General features: G+C 41.2%; 1 protein-coding gene across 13 annotated transcripts in view; it reads right to left on the bottom strand.

The window, feature by feature from the left end:
- The window catches only part of HECTD1 (HECT domain E3 ubiquitin protein ligase 1), a 115,772-nt gene that overhangs the window by 67,664 nt on the left and 25,844 nt on the right, over positions 1-22,264 (bottom strand). For 12 of the 13 annotated variants that reach the window (XM_067534420.1, XM_067534468.1, XM_067534476.1 and 9 more), the window contains exons 3-4: positions 1,694-1,928; positions 191-418 (exon numbers count right to left, since the gene is read on the bottom strand). In XM_067534420.1, coding sequence (XP_067390521.1) covers positions 191-418; positions 1,694-1,928 — 463 coding nt within the window. Of the gene's footprint in view, positions 1-190; positions 419-1,693; positions 1,929-12,272; positions 12,571-22,264 lie in introns of those variants that run through there. The other variant, XM_067534450.1, reaches the window with a different exon arrangement.

Genomic DNA, 22,264 nt, shown 5'->3' with positions numbered 1-22,264 from the left:
CTAGCAACTACAATGGCATATGTCTAAATGTCATCCATTCACTAACCAATTGTGGCAACTGAAGTAGGATACTACAAAATATATTTAACATATAACCTGTACTTTACTGAGTACATTACATTAATAGCAAACTAAAATATAATAATGTCAATTCTCGCACTACATAGACAATCATTAAAAAATTGTTTACCTGATGGTCTTCATGTTTTAATAAACTAGACAGGGATTCCACACAGATTTCTAATGAAGAATCCTGAGGTTCCATTTTGCCACAAAGTCTGGATACTACAGCCATAGCAGAATGTAAAGTATCTTTATGAACCAAATGCCCACTGTCACGAATAAATGTCAGCACACAGTTCAACCCACCGGCCTCAAACACAGCTCCTGACTCACGGGTACAGATTAGTTCTAACACCTGCAATACAATTAAATTAAATTTTAATGAAGTACGTACTACTAGTTACATACAAGTAATCAAGTACATACAATTGTTCCCTCATTTCGCTGAGGGGGAAAACCAAAAGAAATTCAGTTCCTCCATCAACAGCACTCAAAGTTTTCTGTAGTTCCAGTGCTCTCTTACTAAGCAAGGGAGTAAGTACAGCAGAATCCCCGCAGGGGCACTGCATGTGGACCAGCCAGGAACAGAGGCAAGGTGCCTCACATCAGGAAAAGACTCGAGACCAACCCAGGGGCAGCTGCAGTCCTACGGAGACCCAACTGACACAGAAGTGTTGATGAGAAACATCAGAGAGTTAATAGATCTAGTGGGAAGAGGAGTGAACAGATGTTAGGGATGAATGGTGACTAAACAGATGGGGAGATGAATAAGTGACAGCTTGGGGCAATTCAAGAGTGAGCAAATGGTAAAATGGTTTGAGAACAACTGGAGTGATTATTATTTGCAGTGTTGTTGTAGCTGCGTTGGTCCCAGAAGATTAGGGAGACAAGATGGGTGAGGTGATATCTTTTACTAGAACAACTTCTGTTGGTGAAAGAGAAGTTTTTGAGCTTCTTTAGGTCATGAAAGAGACAGTCCACTGTGAGGGGAGGAGTTGGGTGTTGAGTACATATGTGAGTTTGCAAGTCCAAGGCAAGGATGAGTATAGATGGGGTGTGTAGGGACTCCACATGCAATTATATGGGAAATAGTTATATAATAAGTGTAGTCTAATAAATTTGTTTGGGCTGGTCAACTTTCTTGACCATTTTGCAAGGCTGCTTTAAGATTATAGTTAAGGTAACTGGATACGCAGCAGAAGTCCACAAATGACTATGCAAAATATAAAGCCAAGAGTTTTCAAATGGAAGCTTAATTTTCTTGTCTTATTCAGCTCTAAAGCACAGCCCTGCCCAGGCTTTTTCTTGAGTTTTGAAAATGCTCTACAGTTCCATGAAAGTAAACATCAACTTTCTATTTATATTTCAAAAAACCAAATATACAAACTAATTCCTTAAGTTTCTCTTGATTTCACATTTCATATTCTCTGTGATTTTTTTCTGAACAGGTGAGCTTGAAATTGGCATAACAAATCAATAGCAAAAACAATAAGTGTACAAGCAAGCAATTTTATCATACTGAATAAAATAAATTATTCTTGTTTTAAATTCATATTATAAAAACAGATTTTGCAAATATATTTAGATGTCCTGCTTTGTATGAAAGCAGAAATTTACTAAGAACACTTACCTTTACGCACTGCTCAGCCAAGTCTCTGCTGGTTCTGTTGTTAAGTTCAACAACTACTAAACGATTACAAAGTGCTTTGATAGCTCCGTCTACTCCCACAATCCTACGGGTGCATTCTGCTGATACATCCAGGTAATAAGTTATGGCACGAGCTGTTACCTCTAACACATTGTCTGGTGCACTTTCATCAAGAAAAATCTTGCACAGTGCTGGTAAGAAAGTACGAGGAGGGCACCTATAGAAAGAGGTAATTATGTATCAGTTACTGTACAAATTCCTCAATGTTACAATATTTCATACAGCTTAACAGGTTATATCTTCTCACACACATACATCTTGCATATAAGTTTGGCAACAAAACTAACTCATTTGTCTAATTAAGCTTATTGCCGTGGCATCCAGTAATAACATACATGGAGTATATGGCTCCATGAGGAGCTCTTTAATTACCTGAAAAAAAGAAAAAAGTGGAAACATGGACAAATTGCTACAGATGAGTACAAATGAACAGCAATCAGAAAAGCTAAGGCACAAAATGAGTTACAGATCTAGCAAGGGTTGTAAAAGGCAATAAAAAGAAGTTCTATAAGTACATTAGGAGCAAGACAAGAGAAAGATGAACGGAAGTGTAAGTCCTCTATTTAGTGGGGAAGGAGAGATAATAATGGATGACATCAAGGACACTGAAGTGTTTAATGCCTATTTTGCTTCATCTTCACTTAGAAGGTTAATTGTGACCGGACACTTAACACAATTCATACTAACAACAAAGGAGAAGGAACACAAACCACAATAGGAAAAGAACAGGTTAAAGAATATTTAGATATGTTAGATCTATTAAAGTCAGCAGGGCCTGGTGAAATTCACCTTAAGGGTCTTAAGGAATTAGCTGAAGTAACCTTGGAACAATTCACGATCATCTTTGACAATTCCTGGAGCACGGGTGAGGTCCGAGAGGACTGGAGAACGGCAAATATATGACCTATCTTTCAAAGGGGGAGCAAAGAGAACCCAGGGAACTATAGACCAATCAGCCTAACTTCAACACCTGGAAAGATACTGGAACAAATTATTAAACAATCAATTTGTGAACACCTAGAAGATAATAGGGTTATAAGTAATAGCCCAGATGGAGTTATCAACAACAAATCATGCCGACACAATCTAATTTCTTTCTTTGACAAGGTTATTGGCCTAGTGGATGGGGGGGAGGCTGTAGACATGATTTATCTTGATTTTAGTAAGACTTTTTACACCGCCCCTCATGACATTCTCATAAGCAAACCAGGAAAATGTCGTCTAGATAAAATTACTATACTGTGGGTCCAAAACTAGTTGAGTAACTGTACTCAAAGAGTTATCATCAATGGTTTGCTGTCAAACTGAGAAGACGTGTCCAGTAGAGTACCAAAGGGGTCTGTACTGGGTCCAGTATTATTCAATATTTTCATTAATGACCTGGATAATGGAGTGGAGGATTAATTTATAAAATTTCAGGATGACACTAGGCTGGGAAGAAGCTGCAAGCACTCTGGAGAACAGGATTAAAATTCAAAATGACCTTGACAAATTAGAGAAATGGTTTCACTCTGAAATCAACAAGATGAACATCAATAAAGACAAGTGCAAAGTACTACCTGTAGGAAGGAAAAATCAAATGTATAGCTAAAAAATGGGGAACAGCTGCTAGGCAGTACTACCTTTCCAAAGGATCTGCAGATTACAGAGGATCATTAATGTGAGTCAACAATGTGATGCAGTTGCAAAAAAGCTGATATTCTGGGGTATTTTAACAGGAGTGTTGTATGTAAGACACAGGAGGTAAATGATCCGCTCTACTTGGCACTGGTGAGGCCTCAGCTGAAGTGCTGTATCCAGTTCTGGGTGCCATACTTTAGGAATGATGTGGATAAACTGGAGAGAGTCCAGAGGAGAGAGATAAAACATTTAGAAAGCCTGATCTCTGAGGAAAGGTTAAAAAGCTGGGCATGTTTAGTCTTGAGAAAAGAAGATTGAGGGGGAATCTGATAACAATCTTCAAATATGTTAGCAGCTGTTATAAAGAACAGCTTGGACTAACACCTGTCAAGGACGATCTATGTATACTTAAGTACTGACTGAGCATAGGAGGCTGGGCTAGATGACTGTTTGGAGGTCCCTTTTCAGCCCTACGTTCATATGATTCTATAACTACACATGTATTTTTTGGTTTACAAAATTAGCCATAATTACCTCTTTTTATTTATTTACGTTTTATCATTCCCTTTTTAAAGCTGAGTGAAAAGAGTCAGCAGAGTTATAATTTTGGTGCGCCTTTTCTTCAACTCTAAATATTATGTGATGAAATCCTGCAGTGGACTCGCACCAATTCTGATATCAGAAACCTGTGAGGCAGCAGGCAGTAACAGAAGGTGGGAGGGAAAGAGAGAAGGAAAGAGCTACTAGTCCTACAAGAAGAGGGGAAGAGTCAATGAAGATAGCCAGAGCACGGAGATCCAGGAGGATACAGAATGACTCTGCAATTGAGAACAAAAGGACTTGCAGCCAGAAAGAACAGAAGGGGGAAAGGGGAGAACTGCACCAATACCAGGAAGAGGCAGGTCTACATGACTGGGGACTCCCTACTAAGAAAAACAGACAGGCCTGTCACCAGAACTGATCCAGAGAACAAAAGAGTGTGCTGTCTGCTGGGAGCGAAGATATAGGATGTGGACCTGAGGCTAAAGATTATCCTAATGCAAGATTCTCACTGGAACACACCAAAGGAGACTATGTCAGGCTTGGGAGGATGCTTAAGGAAATGGAGGCTCAGGTGATCTTAAGTGGGATTCTACCTGTCCATAGAGGAGGAGAGCAAAGGTGAGACAAAATTATGATGATCAACAGCTGGTTCAAGGAGAAGTGCCATAAAGAGGGCTTTGAGATGTTGAACTGCTGGAGGCATTCACAGACAGGACTGTGCTCATGGGACGGACTCCACCTGAGTAGGAAGGAAAACAGATGTCTGATATGGAGGTTAGCACAATTGATTAAAAAAAATTAAACAAGAAATTCACAGGAGATGATCATGTAATCTCTGCACCCGATTCTAACATTGAAGGGTAGGAAAATCAAGTAAGAGAACACAGCAATGGAGAACAGAACAACAGAGGGTAGGAGAATGGACATCAAGAGGAAAGAGTGCCAATGTCAATGAAGCTAAAAGTCAGGAAGGCAATACTGGCAGTAAAATGACTACTCAATCGGATGAGGAATCTGGGTGAAACCAAGCAGACACAACTAAGATGCCTGTACACCAATGGAAGGAGCCTGGGTAACAAAATGGAGGAACTAGAACTACTGGCACAGGAAGTGAAATCAGATATTATAGGGATAACAAACATGGTGAAATAGTAGTCATGACTGGAATACAGGTATTGAAGGATATGTGATCTTCAGGAAGGACAAAAATAAAGATAAAGGTGGAGGAGCAGCGTTGTATATTAATGATGAGGTAAGACTAAAGAAATCAGAAGTGATGGAATGGATAAAACAGAATCTGTTTGGATCAAAATCAGACAGAAAGCTAACAGAGGCTCCATTGGGATAGTCACCAAACCAACAAGAGATTATACCATTTTAGATTTAGCATGGGTAAGTAGCGAGGACCTCATAGAAGAACTGGTTGTAGAGAATAGCCTTGGTTCGAGTGATCATGAACTAATTCAGATTAGTTAAGGGAAATAGATAGGGAAGTGGACTGGAGTGAAGAACTCAAGGATCTGAATGTGGAGGAGGCTTGGAATTACTTTAAGTCAAAGTTGCAGAAGTTGAAGCCTGCATCCAAAGCAAGAGGAAAAAATTCATATGGAAGGGAAAAAAGTGACCTGGGAAACTACAGGCCTCTTAGTTTAACCTCAATTGTGTGCAAGGTCTTAGAACATATTCTGAAAGAGAACATAATTAAGGACAGTGACAAATAACCGGCTTGGCTACTGTGGGCACCGCACTTTTCTTTCTCGTGGAGGGTCAGGGTGCCCCGCGTGGTCCCTATTTCCGAGCATTGGCCAGCCCAGTAATGCCCTGGGGGGCAAAGGTGGAAGGGGAAGGGACCTGAGCCTGAGTTCTCCTTCACCTGTTTCTCTTGTATTTCTTGTCAGTCACCGCACTCCTCCAATTCTCTCACCAGCTCTCCTTCCTCTCACCAGCTGCCTGGCTGGAGCAGGGGTTTTTAATCAGGCCCCTAGCTGGGTCTTTATTGGCTTCAGGTGCTCCTAATTATATTGCCCTCCTCCCTGCTCAACACCACAGGGTTGGGCTACTTGGGACGAGAGGCAATGCTGTCGCAAAAGGCCACCAGCCCTATGCTGTACCCAGAAATGAAAAGGTTGCAGGGACAGGAACCACCTGGTCACGCAAGCGTTCTTTTTATTCCTGTGCATTCACTGAAGTGGGGCATGGTCCATCTCAAGGGTGAACTTCCGCCCCAGCAGGTAGTAATCGAGAGTCTCCATGGCCCATTTAACCACTAGACGCTCCTTTTTGACCACGGCGTACCTTTGTTCCTTGGGGTGGAGTTTCCTGCTCAGATACAGGATCAGGTACTCTTCCTCCCCTACCATCTGCAAAAGGATGGCCCCTAGCCCTTCCTCCGAGGCATCTGTTTGTTGGATGAAATCCTTCCCGAAGTCTGGGGCTATCGAGTACTGGATGGCTGCAAAGGGCGATCCTTAGATCTTTGAATACTTCTTCCGCTGTATCAGTCCAATTTACTATATCCGGACCCCCAGCTTTTATTAGGTCTGTCAATGGCCACGCTCTAGTGGCAAAGTGAAGAATAAATCTCCGACAATACCCCATTATTCCTAGGAATGCTCTGACCTGCTTTTTGCGTACCTGTCGGGGCCAGTTCTGTATTTCCTCTGTCTTATTCCACTGGGTTTCACAAAGCCTCTCCCTACCACATGCCTGAGGTATCTGGCCTCGGCTAGCCCTATCGCGCACTTGGAAGGGTTTGTGGTGAGGCCAGTCTTTTTAAGGGCATCTAACATGGCCTCTACTTTCCCTAAGTGCATTGCCCAATCAGGGCTATGGACGACTATGTCATCTAAGTAGGCAGCAGCATACTTGGTGTGGGGTCTTACTAATTTATCCATTAGTCATTGAAATGTCACTAGGTCCTTAGGGTCTGGAGATGAAGTTAAGGTACACAGGTCCTTCATTAGTTTCAACATAAAGGGAGTTCCTTGGTCAGTTAGGATCTCCTTTGGAATGCACCCCCACCCCCAGGGAAAACTTGAAGTAGTTCCTTTGCTATTACCTTGGACGTGGGGCTTCTTAGGGGAATGGCTTCCAGATACCTCGTGGCATAGTCAAGGATAACGAGTATGCTTCAGTGACTCCATGCCGACCTTTCTAGTGGACTTACCAAGTCCACTGCTATTTTTTCGAAAGGGACCTCAATAACAGGCAGAGGCACTAATGGGGCTCGTAAATGAGGTCAGGGACTATGCAACTGACACTCTGGGCAAGAGACACAGTAGCGTTAGATCTCCACTCGTACCCCTGGCCAAAAAAACCTCCTTAGGATTCTATCTAGGGTCTTCTATACTCCTAAACGTCCTCCAAATAGATGGCTGTGGGCTAGTTCGAATATAGCCTTTGTGTGTTTCCGCAGCACCAGGAAGTTGCTGCATGTCTTCCCCCGCCCCGTATTTGTGCTACCCTGTACAGCAGATTATGTTTGAGCACTTTTATGGCCCTGGGCCTTTGGCCCTCCCTTCTCCAGGCACCCCATTTACCTCCACTACATCCTCTTTCACATTTGCATACAGCTGGTCGTTGGCTTGGTCTAGCCCGAAATTTTCGCGTGCAGGGCCGATCAGGTTAGGCCCCAAAGGGCCGACCTCAACTTTGCCTCCTGGGTCACTCCCACTGGTGCTGGGAACCACTTCAGAGTTCTCACTAGTCTGAGCTGCCTCCTGAACGGGTTCACCTACCTACAAGGGCAGCTTTCTGGTTCCAAGCCAAAATCCTGGTACCTAATATCTTATCTGCCCTCCTTTCTTGCCCGGATTTCCGGAGTTTTCTGGGGGGTGAAAACAGTTCTGGGGCAAATTCAACAAAGACTGGGTGCTATTTACGGGTGCCTCAGTCTCAGACCGGAGGTCACTACCCCCTTGGGCTCTATCAGAGGGAGCAGGCTCTCAAATGCTGGGAAGTCCCTACCAATTAAGAGCGGGTGGGGGGAGGGGGGGTTGGGGACCACCATGGCTGTCACCCGGGTAGTGTTCCCTTGAATCTCAGTCCACACTGGGATCATGGGGTAAAAATTTACGGTGCCACGGACGCACATTACCCCTGTGCATTTGGCCCAGATCAGTTGGTGTTGCCCCACTAATTTCCCAGAGAACAACATAATGGAATCTACCAGCGCTATGGTTTCAATGCCATTCATTTTTATCGGCCTCGTGTACCCATGATGGGTTGTTGCGACCCCAGATTACATTGCACGGGCTCTTCTCTGTTGGGACTCTGGGCTGCTGTGTGTTCTAATTCCCCACCCTCATAGCACCACTACTTCACCCCGGACACTGCCCTCTGCCTCGGGCTACTCGGTCTAGCCCCCCCCCAGCCCTCTCTACCCAAAACCCCAGGTCCATTCATGGCCTTGGGCCATTCCTCGGCATCCTTCCTCTCAGTTACAGCCCTTTTAGAGTTCCCGATAGTCCGGGACCTTGGGGAACGCCTTGGCTTCTGCGCCTGTAATGTCTTACCCCCGGGGGACTGGAACTGTTCACAGGCTGCCAGCTGTCTCTCCACAATGGCAACCAACTCGTCATAGGTGAAGAGGTCATTCTGACCAACCCAGGCTCGGAGGTCTGGTGCTAACCCCCTCATGTACCGGTGTAGCACCAGGAGCTCCATCATTTTCTTGGAACTAAGGGCTTCAGGGTGTAACCACTTCCGGGTTAGGTGGATCACGTCCAACAATGACCGTGGTGCCTTGTCCTTGCTATATCACCACTCACAAAACTTCTGGGCTCACACCACTGCCATTACTCCAGACCTGGCTATGATCTCTGCTGTCAGATGGGGGTAGTCTGCTGCAGCTTCCGCAGCCATATCATAGTAGGTCTTCTGGGCCTCCCCACACAAGAATGGAGTGAGAATGCAGGCCCATTGATCTCGGGGCCAGGAGGTACGCCTCCACATCGTCCTCCCGCGTCATTTTCTGCAGGCAGTTGCTGGCCCATACGGTCCGGGTCCCATCAGAGCTGCAGCTTTGTTCAGTCAGGACCTTTAACTGGCTTAGCATCTTGTAGCATGGTCTTGTCCTGGGTGGCCTGGCTCATCAGCAGGTGATGGGTCTCCTGCTAGAGTTGTACTGCCTCTTGTTGGACGGCTGCCTGGACCCAGGTAGCCTCTTGTTGGGCTGCCATGGCTTGCACTAGGGTCTTGACCATGTTGTCCTTCTTGGGAACGAGATGGTTCCCGTCTGGGCTCTCCCTGGTTTAAGTCCACTGTGCAGAAATCTCTCCCCTGACACCAAGCGTGTCCCGCACTTTTCTTTTTCGTGGAGGGTTAGGGTGCCCTGCATGGCCCCTATTTCTAAGCGTTAGCCAGCCCAGTAATGACCTGGGAGGTAAGGGGGGGAGGGGAAGGGACCTGGGCCAGCCCACTTCTCTGGGTCCCAGCCCAGGGGCCCTAATAGTAGCGACTATGCAGTGCCACCAGTGCTTCCGGTTGCTAATTTCCCTTGGGCTACTTTTCCCGTCCTTTCAGCTTCTGGGATTTGGCAGGCAAGGCTCCCTCCCAGCATTCTCCTTCACCTGGTTCTCTTGTATTTCTCATCAGTCACTGCACTCCTCCAACTCTCTCACCAGCTCTCCTTCCTCTCACCAGCTGCCTGGCTGAAGCAGGAGTTTTTAATCAGACCCCTAGCTGGGTCTTCATCGGCCTCAGGTGATCCTAATTAACCTCTACTCAGTTCACAGGGAAAAAGGCACAGATCATTCTAGATCTTATACATCTCCCTTCTATGACTCTCTGGTTGCCCCCTAAGCCCTGCTTTCTCACAAGACAGAGGTAATCTGGATAAAATACAACATGGTTTTACAAAAGGCAAATCATGCCAGACCAACCTGATCTCCTTCTTTGAGAAGAAAAGTGATTTCTTAGACAAAAGAAATGCAGTCAAGCTAATCTACCTGGATTTCAGAAAAGCATTTTATACAGTTCCACATGAGAAATTACTAGTAAAATTGGAGAAGATGGGGATTAATACAAGAATTGAAAGGCGGATAAGGAACTGGTTAAAGGGGAGATTACAATGGGTCACACAAAGCTGAACTGTCAGGCTAGAGGGAGGTTACTAGTGTAGTTCCTCAGGCATCAGTCTTGGGACCAATTTTATTTAACATTTTCATTCATGCCCTTGGCACAAAAAGTGTGTGTGCTCTCATAAAATCTGTGGATGACAAAGTTGGAAGGTATTGCCAATACAAAGGAGTACCGGAATATCAAACTAGAAGACCTGCAGAACCTGAAAACTGGAGTAAATAAAAATGGGATGAAATTTAATAGTGCAAAGAGCAGGGACTAACAACAAGAATTTTGCTATAAATTGGGGGGACATGAGCTGGAAGCGACCTAAGAGGAGAAAAACCTGGGTGTATTGGTTGATTAGGATTGTCTATGAGGTGCCAATGTGATGGACCTGTGAAAAAAACTAATGCAATCCTAGGTTGCATCAGATGAGGTATTTCCTGTAGAGATACAGAAGTATTATTGCCATTATACAAGGCACTGGAGACACCTCATTTGGAATCCTGTGTGCAATTCTGATCTCCCATGTTTTAGAAAGATGAATTCAAACTGGAACAGGTGCAGAGAAGGGCTAGTAGGATGATCAGAGGAATGGAAAACTTACTTTGAGATGAGAATCAAGTAGATTGGCTTGTTTAGCCTAACAAAATGAAGGCAATAGGAAGATAGGATACTCTTGACAAATACCAGGGAGGGAGAGGAGTTATTTAAGTTAACCACCAATTTTGACACAAGAACAAATGGATATAAACCGGCCATCAACATGTTTAGGCTCAAAATAAGACAAAGGTTTCTAACCGCCAGTGGAGTGAATTTCTGAACAGCCTTCCAAGGGGAACAGTAGGGACAAAAATCCTAACTTGCTTCAAGATTGAGCTCAGTAAGTCTATGGAGAGTATGGTATGACGAGATTGCCTACAACAGCATATGGCCCATCTGCAACTGCTAATAACAAATCTCTCTAACGGCAGGAGATAGGGAAGGCTCTGAGTTACTACTAAGAATTCTTTTCCAGAGGTCTGGCTGGCGGGTCTTGGCCACATGCTCAGGGTCCAAATGATAGTCTTATTTAGGATCAGGGAGGAATTTTCTCCCAGATCAAATTAGAAGAGACCCTGGGGGGTTTTCCACCTTCCTCTGCAGCATGTGGCATGGGTAACTTGCTGATTTAAAACTAGATTAATGGTAGATTCTCTGTAACTTGAAGTCTTTAAATCATGATTTGAGGACTTCAGTAACTCAGTCAGAAGTTGTGGGTCTATTACAGGAGGGGGTGGATGAGGTCCGATGGCCTGAGATGTGCAGGCGTTCAGACTAGATGATAACAATGGTCTCTTCGGGATTGAAGTCTGAGTCTTTGGAACACAGGAGTAGTCCACTTTAGAAACTAATCATAATATTTAGGAAAAGATTGAAAATTTGTTCCTTTATTTTGAATAAATATTTAAATGTGTGCAACTATAAGGTACTTTAAGTATTTACTTATGCACTGGTATTATCTAACTTTTGGCCTGTGGCCACATTTCAGTCTTAAGGACTGAAGACATTAAGGACTCTCAAACTCGTTGTCACATCTAGACACATGATGTCACCTTGCCCACATTCCAGTATTCAAATGAGTAATTTACAAGTATGTCCTAGTAGGCTATGAATTCATCACAGCAAATAGTTCTGAACTATATGCGCTCTGATACATTCTAAAGGGAAAACATTTACTCTCCTGGGAAGTATCTTTCTGAGTCAATGCTAAAGACTGGGGATGGTTTAGCAGTATCCATAGAGGGGAATTAATTTAATTTCATATAGGGAAAGAGCACCCACTCCCCCAACAACATGCTTTCAGTTTCAGAGCTCTGCATGTGTGGAATGAAGGAGCTATTTGTCAGACACCCATAAAAATACCATGTGCAACACTGACATTCACAGCTTTCTATAAATAAAAATTGTTTCATTTGCATCTTACTACATCCCTTGCTTTTCTTCTTCCTTTTTCCCACCTTTCACTCTAATTCTTCCTTTTGTTGGATATTATGTTGCTTTTTCCATACAACTTTGTTCTTTTATTTGTCCCCTTCCCTTCTCAACATTATTCTCTCTCACCATCCAGCCCCACTGTTTTTTCCAGTCCCCTTTTCTTCCTTTCTTTTCCCACTCCATTCTTCCCTCCTGTTCCTCCTCTTCACCTACAGAATATACTAAACCTATTCTGCCTTTCTCCATCTGCTGTTTCCATTAAATATCCAGCCTCAGTTCTCCAGACTTGCTAACCCACCTGCTAACATCCAGCATCTCCCTTTCTTCCTCTTCTTTCTCCTCACCATCACAAAGGTGAGGGAAGTGGGGAGGGGAGGAGAAAATTGTGTTCTGTAAGCACACCCATCCTGTGTCTCCTGAGGGACGGAATGTGGGAAATGTTTAGTGGCCCAAATTCCCTGCCCTGAAGAAAGAGGGAAACAGATTGAAGAGGATAGATCTCAGTATCTCTCTTCCATACAATGGCAGCTTTGGTTAAAGTAGACAGAAGGTTAGGAGAGCAGTAATTAACATACTACATTAGACCAATGACCCATCTGGGTAGTGCAGTATTAGGCCTTGTCTACACTAGCACTTATGCCGCCAAAACTTCTGTTGCTCAAGGGTGTGAAAAAACACACCCCTGAGCAACATACATTTTGCCGGCATAAGTACTCGGGTAGCTGTGTTATGCCAACAGGATAGAGTTCTCCCGTCGACATAATAAAACCAGCTCAATGATGGCAGCAGAGCATCTCCCACCGACATAATGCTGTCCACATAAGCACTTACGCTGGCAAAACGTATGTTGCTCAAGGAGGTGTTTTTTCACACTCCTGAGCGACAAAAGTTTTGCTGATATAAGTGCTAGTGTAGACAAGGCCTTAGAATATTTCAAAGGAAGATACAAGATGCTAAAGTGTGCAGGCACCAATGGTATCGCAGAGATAGAGATGAACTGGCCCCTTACATCTCCCATGTGGGGGAGGACAAGAAAAACGGCTACAGAAGGAAGATATATAGCCAAAATGACTTTTAGTTTAATGTTTTTGCTCTAAAGCAGGAGGTCTGATAACCTAAACTGCAGCTATAGTGTTGCAGCAGAATTCCCAGCATATGCCCACCCCTCGCACCCCCACCCATTTGGTGCCAACAGTAAAACCGTGACCTGACCGTATTAGGCTGCATCTGTTGTTTACAGCATTTAGTTGTTATGCTGCTACCCCCCCCATAAGAAAATCGCCTACGCACCCCAGTGCCTATGTTGTTCTCAGATAGCTTTGTTGCCCACTGATAACGGGCTATGTATCCCGTGCCATTACAGCTCTACCCAAGGCCACAGGCCTCGTCATAGTCTGGCACGTACTAATGTATATCCCTCCCCCAAACCAGAGCTACCAGACTTTTGCTGCATTCCCTAGTATAAAAAGGGGTACGCCCCATGCCCAAATTGAGAAAGCGTTCGCCAGCCTGATCACCTGGACCGCCCCGCTTCTCCCGTTCCCGTACTCTGAACGCGAATCGTGAAAGCCAGCCCGTACCGAATGATATGCTACGACTCCTTCTCTGTTCCTAGTGGTGAGATATAAAAAGTAACTGCTTTGCCTGTTTCTCTGCCTGCTTTATATGATAATCATTTAAGCTACGTATTAAGTATTACAGCGTGTACCCCATATTCCTTAATAAAATTTTGTTGTATTATCCAACTGACTGATTATTGACTCTGGGGGATCCATAACCTGTCGCGACAGCAGGAGGTCTGATAACCTAAACTGCAGCTATAGAACCAGAAGTGTTCAATAGTACTTCTGGTCCGTATTTGGTGAAAAAACAGATATAGTTATCATCATCATGTGATGAGACCGTCTTTCCATTCTACTAGCATTTCTGGAGGATGTTAAACAAAACTACTCAAGTCAGACATTTTTATTCAGCCGATCCAGATAACTTGCATCCAAGCGTTTTTAAAGAGCTGGATGAGAAGCTTGCTGGACTATTAATGATGATTTTCAATAAGTCTTGGAAAATGGGGTAAGTACCAGAAGACTGACAGAAAGCTAACGTGCCAATTTTCTAAAAGGTAAATAGGATTCCCCAGGTAATTATAGACCTATCAGTCTGACATTGATCCCAGGTATGATAATGGAGTGGCTCATACAAGACTCGATTCATGAAGAATTAAAAGAATTAAAATTATGGTTACTTTTTGCAACTGATATTTACATCTCTAGTGGTAAACAACAAAGATGACAAGTCACTGATTCCAAACACTCTGGATCACTTGGTAAGATGGGCACAAACAAAGCAATGTGTGCTATAATACAGCTAAATGCAAATGTATACATCTAGGAGCAAAGAACGTAGGCCATACTTACAGGATGGGAGGCTCTATCCTGGGAAGCAGTGCCTCTGAAAAAGATTTGGAGATTGTGGGGGATAATGAGTTGAATGTGAGCCAAAAGAGCTAATGAGATCCTGGGATGCATAAACAGAAAAATCTTGAGTAGAAGTAGAGAGGTTATTTAACCTCTATATTTTGCACTGATATGACTGCTGTTGGAATACTGCATCCAGTTCTGATGCCCACAATTCAAGAAGAGTGTTGATAAATTGGACAGGGTCAGAGAAGAGCCACAAGAATGATTAAATTATTAGAAAAGGACCCTTATAGTGATAAACTAAATAGATTGAGCTCTTTGATTCTAACAAATAAAAGGTTAAGGGGTTGATTATAGTCTGTAAATATATATATGGGGAACAAATATTTAATGGGCCCTTCTATCTAGCACAGAAAGGTATAATAATGCAATGCTGAAAGTTGACGCCAGACATAGTCAGACCAGAAATAAGGCATACATTTTTTAACACTGAGGGTAATTAACCATTGGAACTATTTACCAAGCATTGTGATAGAGTCTCCATCACTGACAATTTTTAAATCAAGACTGGATGTTATTCTAAAAAATATATTCTAGGGATTATATTGTGGAAGTTCCATGGCCTGTGCTGTACATTAGGTCAGATTATATTATCATAATGGCCCCTTCTGGCTTTGAAATCTATGAAAAACTGGTGGACTCTTCAGTGTAACTGGCCACACCTTCCCATATCAAAGACTGAAATGTCTGGTTCTGCCTACGTTGCTCCATGTAGGCTGAGAATATGTTCAACAACACATCTGTGGACCTTCATGAAAGAGAAAAACTTGCCTATAAAGTTGCCATTTACTGCACAGAATGTTTGTTCTGATCAAGCTCCAATTCCTGGCAAATAAAACAATATCTGCTTTACAATACAGATCTATACCAGTATAACTACATTGCTCAGGGGTGTGGATTTTTCAAACCCAAGTGACATAGTTATGCCAACCTAATCCACATAGACAGCGCTATGTCAGTGGGACAGCTTCTCCCACTGACACAGCTACCGCCTCTCAGGGAGGTTGATTAACTAAGCCGACAAAAGAGCTATCTCCCATCAGCATAGAGCATCTTCATTAAAGTGCTACGACCCCATCAATACAGCCTTTTAAGTGTAGATGTGCCATGACTGTTTCTCCTGCAAATCTGGCCATGTCATGTGAAGTTAAAAAAAACAAAACTCAACATTATCAGGCAAGGAAGCAATCCTTTGTTCAGCTACCCTCAACGTTTTCTGTAATATACACCAATAACCGGAGGTTTGCCACAGTTAAAGTTAATATTTTTACACATACTTTTTCTCATTATGACTAGATATTTCCATGAACTGTGCTGGCGGCAACACTGTGCACGCTATGCATGCTAGACTACCAGGGAATCAGAGAACATTAGAATTTCAGAAAGATTTTAGTTACCTTGTTTTGGTGCCTCATTTCCATAGCATTTCAAAAATAATTTGTATCAATTCTTTTCCTTTAAAGGACACCATCCATTTGGGGAAAATAACTACTGCTTTGGAAATTGTATACATAGCATACTTTACTTTAAGTTACTTTAAGTGACTGAGGTGAGAGAAAAATCTCTGTTTTAATCTGTTCACTTTGTGCACCTGACAGCACTTTGTCACTAATTCACTATTTTTTCATTGGTCAGTTACAAGTCCTGTCTCGTGCACTAACATGATGCCATTATTGAAGCCTGGTCCCTTATATCATCCCCACGGGCTGCCCCCGGCTGTGATAGGGGAGTAGGGAGGGGCAGCCCACAGGGACCCCAGGAGCCTGTCGGCTCCCTGCAGGGACCAAAGAGACAGGGCTCTTAGCTCCCCACATTGCCCCTTAGGTCAGTGGAAGTGCTCCTGGTGAGGACACACTCCACTGACCAAAGGAGAGAAGTGTGGACATCAGATGCCGCTGTAATTATAGCGGTGGCTGTAAGTCTACATATGTCGACCTATTTTTTTTAGTGTAGACAAGGCCTGATACACACTGTTTTCGGGGAAGCTCACATTTATGCTCTTCCACAGGCCATAGAAGAAGATATTTTCCAGAAACAGCAGCAGCAGCGCTGAAACAAACTGAAAAAGCAAGCATGGCACAAAAAGGGAGAGGGGTTGTGGAGTGGGCCTAAGCATTGCTCCTAGACTGCCCTGAAAAGACAGCAGAAAAAACATTCTTTTCATAAGGAATTGAAGAATTTTTTTAAAATTCAGCTCATCAAGTTTAAGGATATTTATCCAAAAAATGAAGTCAATATCAAAGGCTTCAACTTGACAATGTCCCTTTAAAATTATAGTCATATCACCCTAAAGTGCTTCAGCAATTTCCAAATTTTCAGTTGTTGAATGTAGACAAGTTTTAAGGGCTGATCCTGAAGTGTGTCAAACCATGTCACTCTTATCGAAACCATGACCCAATATCTGATCATTATCTTAACATTACACTCTCCATTACATATGTAACATAATTGAAAAAAATGGACTATTGTAAAAGAGAAACACAAGTTACAAAACAATAAAAAATGATTACCCAATACCCAGTGCAGGAATGTAGATAAAGTTACTAAGATTGCTTCTAATATGAAAAGTGCCTTTTTCATTTAATCTACAAACTGCCTGAAAAGAGAACCCAAGCTAGATGCCTGTCAAGTTGCATTTGGCAAGCCATAATATGTTGTTTATGGTTTTATGTGGTATATGTATTTTGATTAACTCAGTTGAGAAAATATAGTTCGACAGTTGAAACAAACAGTGTTCAATCCTGTTGAATGTAGTGCCACTGTATGAGGACAACATACTGAACTTCTAACAACTAAATACAAGTGATATTTAGTAAACAACCATTTTGTTGATCTATTAGTTATGAGGATTTCTTAGAAGTTTGTATTTACTATTTTACTTCTCACTAAAAATTAATTGTTGTAAATGAATGAATTTTAATCATTCATTTATTCTGTGACATTATAATTAACTAAAATGTCAAGTCATATATAATCATGGCATGCTTTAGTTGCATGCTAACTAAAGTTAAATTGTAGAATTATAGAAGTGCAAGATTGATCAGTATTTAGAAGTGATAATTACGTATTAGGTATCTAAGTAAGGAAAGCTGAAACGCAAGACCTATATAGGCTGAGGCCTGGAAGATTTCAGCTTAGCTATTTTAGGCCCCCGAGATAAGAAATGCTGATATAAGTGACCGAAGAATAACCCGATGCCCTAAGATTATGGGAAAAGATGTACAAGGGGTGAAATTGCAAGTAACTAGCTGGAAGATTAATTTTAAATCACAAAAGAATGCTTGAGAGGCAGACTTGTCTCTAACATGTGCCTGAACCACAGGATATACATTGGGCACCAGTGCCAATGAGAATAAAAGGAACTATACCCAACCTATAAAAAGTGAGGTAATTTAAGTTTTTGGGGATACCAGATCAATAAGAGAAAAAGAGGGCTGACACTTTTATGCACATGTGCAGAACTTAGGTATAGTCAAAATAGCATTATAAAAGAGGGTGTCCAAATTGGGAAAAATTGGTCTTCCTATGGGAAAACTCCATGCAGGAACCATCCCTCTACTGATGATCAATCACTCTATGAGAGATCCATCAGATCCTAACACTATCTAGGAGGATGTGAGTATGACTGTAGCTATAATATTTGCATGGATATATTTAGGATTTGTATATGCTGTGATGTTCATAACTGTGCTGGTAATGTTAATAAAACTGAAAGATATCAGACCTTGTCCTTGTGATTGTGTTACTTCCTTATGGTTTCATGTGTTCTTATGTGCTCTAGATCTAAACCAGACAAAAGCAACTCTGTTGAACTCAAGACTGTAGCTCCAGAACCAAACCCTCGATGATGTAATAACACATCATTAAAATTAACTTTAAATAAAAATAAAGACTATACTGGGCTTCAGACACTTGTTTTTCCACGTGCCAAAACGCAAGTTTTTAATCTGGCACTATTTTTCCCCACAGTGCTAAATTCTCAAATAGCTGATACACAAGTCAGAGCAAACAATGATGTATGATTATAATCTCCCCATAAAAAGAATAATAATAGAAACATACTGGAGGAGAAGCAATATGAGTAACCACCTCCATGTTAAACTTCATATTGTGATCCACATTCACTTACTTCATGCAGTGAAAGTATAGAGGAGTCATGTAGCTAAAAATCTCTACATAAATCTGATTTCTGAGCAGACTGGTAAGGGAGGCTTGATTTTCAACCCTCGGCCATCAGTCTGAGACACAATCTTTTGTATGGCAGGTTTGTATCATCACACACTGCACATCTTCTCCACACAGTTAACCTGGGCCCTTATCCAGGTTTTAGCGCAAAACTCCCTATCCACACAGAAAAAAACATGAGGGTTTGGAAGGTGCTTTAAGATTCAGTTAGTTTACACGGTTGAGGATACAGATCAGAACCTGGGCTATAGTTTAACTGGGGCTGGGACCTACCCACTCTGCAGTGAGAAGGCCAGCAAAATCACTATAATGCTGAAAGCAAGGTGGATAAAAATCAATGATTTTTTAAAAATGGATTTTTTTATTTAAATTAAATACGTGGGGGTTATATTTAAAATTAAATTTGAAGCTGACAACCTATGTTAAGGCCTAAACTTACTATGCTCTATTAATTTATATTAATTACAAAAAACAATACTAAGCAGTACATATTTGTCACCAAGTTTTAAAGAAGATCAAACCACTGAAATGGTGAAAGTCATTGGTTAAGCACCTGGAATTAGAATTTGCTCAATGCTAAACCAGTTTCTGACAGCAGCCTCTTCTGCAGATGCAGGAAGACTATTTTCCTCATTTCAGTATATTCAATCAATTCTTTTCAACAACTAGTTCATTCAAGGTGAAGGAATCAATTTGAAAAAGCAGGAAAGTTTGTTTTCCTTTTCCTATCTATCATTTAAAAAAAAAAAAAAAAAACCGAGAGTTCTGTGGCACTTTAAAGACTAACATATTTAATATTTGCAAGCATAAGCTTTCGAGAGACTTCAGCTCTCTTCTTCAGATGCAGTAATATAAAGGAATAAAGGTAAAAGGTATTACTGCATCTGAAGAAGAGAGCTGAAGTCTCTCGAAAGCTTATGCCTGCAAATATTAAATTTGTTAGTCTTTAAAGTGCCACAGAACTCTCGTTGGTTTTTGCTGTATACAGACGAACACGGCTACCCCTCTGGAACTATCATTTAAAACCAGGTGCGAGATAATTAAATCTACTAGTCCTAAAATCTTGAAGGACATGGTACTATTTGTGCCCGCCACAGCTAAAAGCCCTTCCCCCAGTCTAAGGGGAGGACCTACAGGACCTGGACTCAACTAATTACGGGGGGACAACAATTGAAAAAACAGGGATGGGCATGGAGGTCAAAGGTCTAAATGGAGGGAACCTGAAGAGGATACCAAGCAGAGAAACCCGGACAGCGCCCACTGCTGACCAGAAACAATCAATTCAATATATTGACCACAGATACAATTTTCTCTGTGTTTAATAAATCAGTTTTAAATGTAAAACATGTTCTGATAAACTCAGATTAAAAATATTTTTACTTATGCAGCACATTTATGGTAGTTTTATTTTATAAAAATATTTGCATTCTATTTTTGGGCTTTTAATTGAATTTGAATTTCAATCCAAATAGAGCTTGACACAAATCACAAGTAAAAAATTAATCTAGTAAATAAGAAATGCATCATATTCACCATTGTCTAACACAGTAAAAATGTAAAAATTAAAAAATGAATAAATGTAAGTAAAGCTATAGAATTATTTAAATAAATGTGTATAGATGGAGTGCACCCTCCACCAGGTTAGCAAAAAGATGCACCAACTTTAGTGTAAAGGCTATCTTTAGCTGCAAAGAGACATGGTAATAATTACCAACCGACTAGAATTAACCTCTCTTTTAGAAAATAACTAAAAAATACAAATGCAAGAGACAATTAAAAACAATTATTTAAATAATTTTGATTTAAATCAATCCACCCTGTTTGAAGTCCTCCAATGCCCTTCCTACAATTTCCCCCACCTGCCTCAATTTTTTAGTTCTCTCTGCTTTTTCCTGCCTGGGTTTAACACTCCTGTATTGTGTTTTTTTCAGTTTTTCAAACAATACTGGTAACCAGACAGTGGAAAGAGCACTAAACTGCACAAATATTCCAGAGGCAGCTGAAACACTCTAAACCATTAAAAAGAAGGCAGTACAAACTGGAAAGAAAAACTGAGAAAAAAGTGTTAAAACACAAAGCATTCAGAACTCAACTTTTAAAGAGCTCAGGAATCACTCCTCTGCCCACCCAACCCCAGTCATGCAGCATTAAGCAGCCACTGTACATGAAATGTATAGCTTAGATTGCAAAACTGCACAAAATATGATTATACCTGTAGCATGAAATGTACTGAACAATTTATGCACTCCTGTTCTAGTACAGTTCAATTAATCATAAGTTAACTATATACTCATTGTACATATTTGCTCTATTCTACAAATACCTAGTCCACTCATTTTTGAGTGTCAACACTCGTTATATAATATTTTAAAGCAATACCCATTAAGTAGTTAATTTTTCCATTATCTTTTAAAGAGATATTATCAAAGTTTAGTCTACAATTATTATATAAACATACATATAATATATAAAAATTGAGAGAGAGAAAGAGAGAGAGAGAATCACTACATTCTGTTTAGAGACAGGGCCCAAACTTTATCTGAGTTTGATCAATTAGAGAACAACAAGTCTTAAGAATACATAATATAAAAAAATATGAATTGAGGCAAAAACGCCCAATGAAATTTTGTGCTCCTTGCACAAACATGTCACGAAGCAGATAAGACATACGTACTACATACAAAAGGAAAAAACTCTGTGAGCTCTGAAGAAGAGCACTGTGTAAGCTCAAAAACTTGTCTCTCTCACCTACAGAAGCTGGTCCAATAACAGATATTACCTCACTCATCTTGTCACACACAAATACCATATTCAGGTGAGATGCACCACTGGAAAGAAGCAGTATAAGACCAATTCATAGTTACAGTGTTTCAAAGATCCCTCCAAAGTTCTAAATCACTAAGTTTTAATTGACGTAAGTAGACGAAAACATTTTCAATTAGATGAATTTGAACCTTTAATTTGAAAGCTAATAAATAAGTTTTCTTCAAACTCAGCATGTTTTGAAGAAAGACACAGAGACAAAGATTGGAGCCTGCTAATCTTATATTCAGTTTCTTAGAAGCATGTTATATTTTTGTTTTATTTATAACCATTTTCTGTTTCTATTACCTTTGCTTACTATTACTTAAATCAAACTTACTAAATTTATTCTTGGTTTCACTGTAAATTCTTTCCATGCAATATGTTAAAGCATGAATCTTCAGCTGAGCCAACAGGCTGCTGTGTATACTGTTTCTTTGGAAACCGTGGATTTGGTAATTTGTGAGAGTGTCCAGTGACAGGGGTTGGATACTGATCACTATTCCAGGGTTGGCTCCTCCTGCTTCTGACCCCTTCCCTGCGATTAGCAGCTTAGGGCTAATTTACAGAGCAAAGGGTCTGCCAATACAGTTTGTAACACATACGACAATGTCCTGCAATATCCTGAATGAACCTTACTGAATTAAATTAAAATTTACTGAATTAAGTTTAAGTACCTTAGGAGTTTTTTGCATTAAGAATGAAAATGTTTATGTATAATTGTGGAATGGTATGTAATTTGAAGGAGGAGACATGGTTAATATAAACCCTGGAAAGTTTTATGAGCATCAAGGGACTTTTTGAAACTACATGCTAGACAAAGTTA

Source organism: Emydura macquarii, unplaced genomic scaffold, assembly GCF_026122565.2.
Source record: "Emydura macquarii macquarii isolate MOO-44397 ecotype Brisbane River unplaced genomic scaffold, CSIRO-AGI_Emac_v2 contig_374, whole genome shotgun sequence".
Lineage (NCBI taxonomy): Eukaryota > Metazoa > Chordata > Testudines > Chelidae > Emydura > Emydura macquarii.
This window is presented reverse-complemented; position numbering and strand designations above follow the sequence as displayed.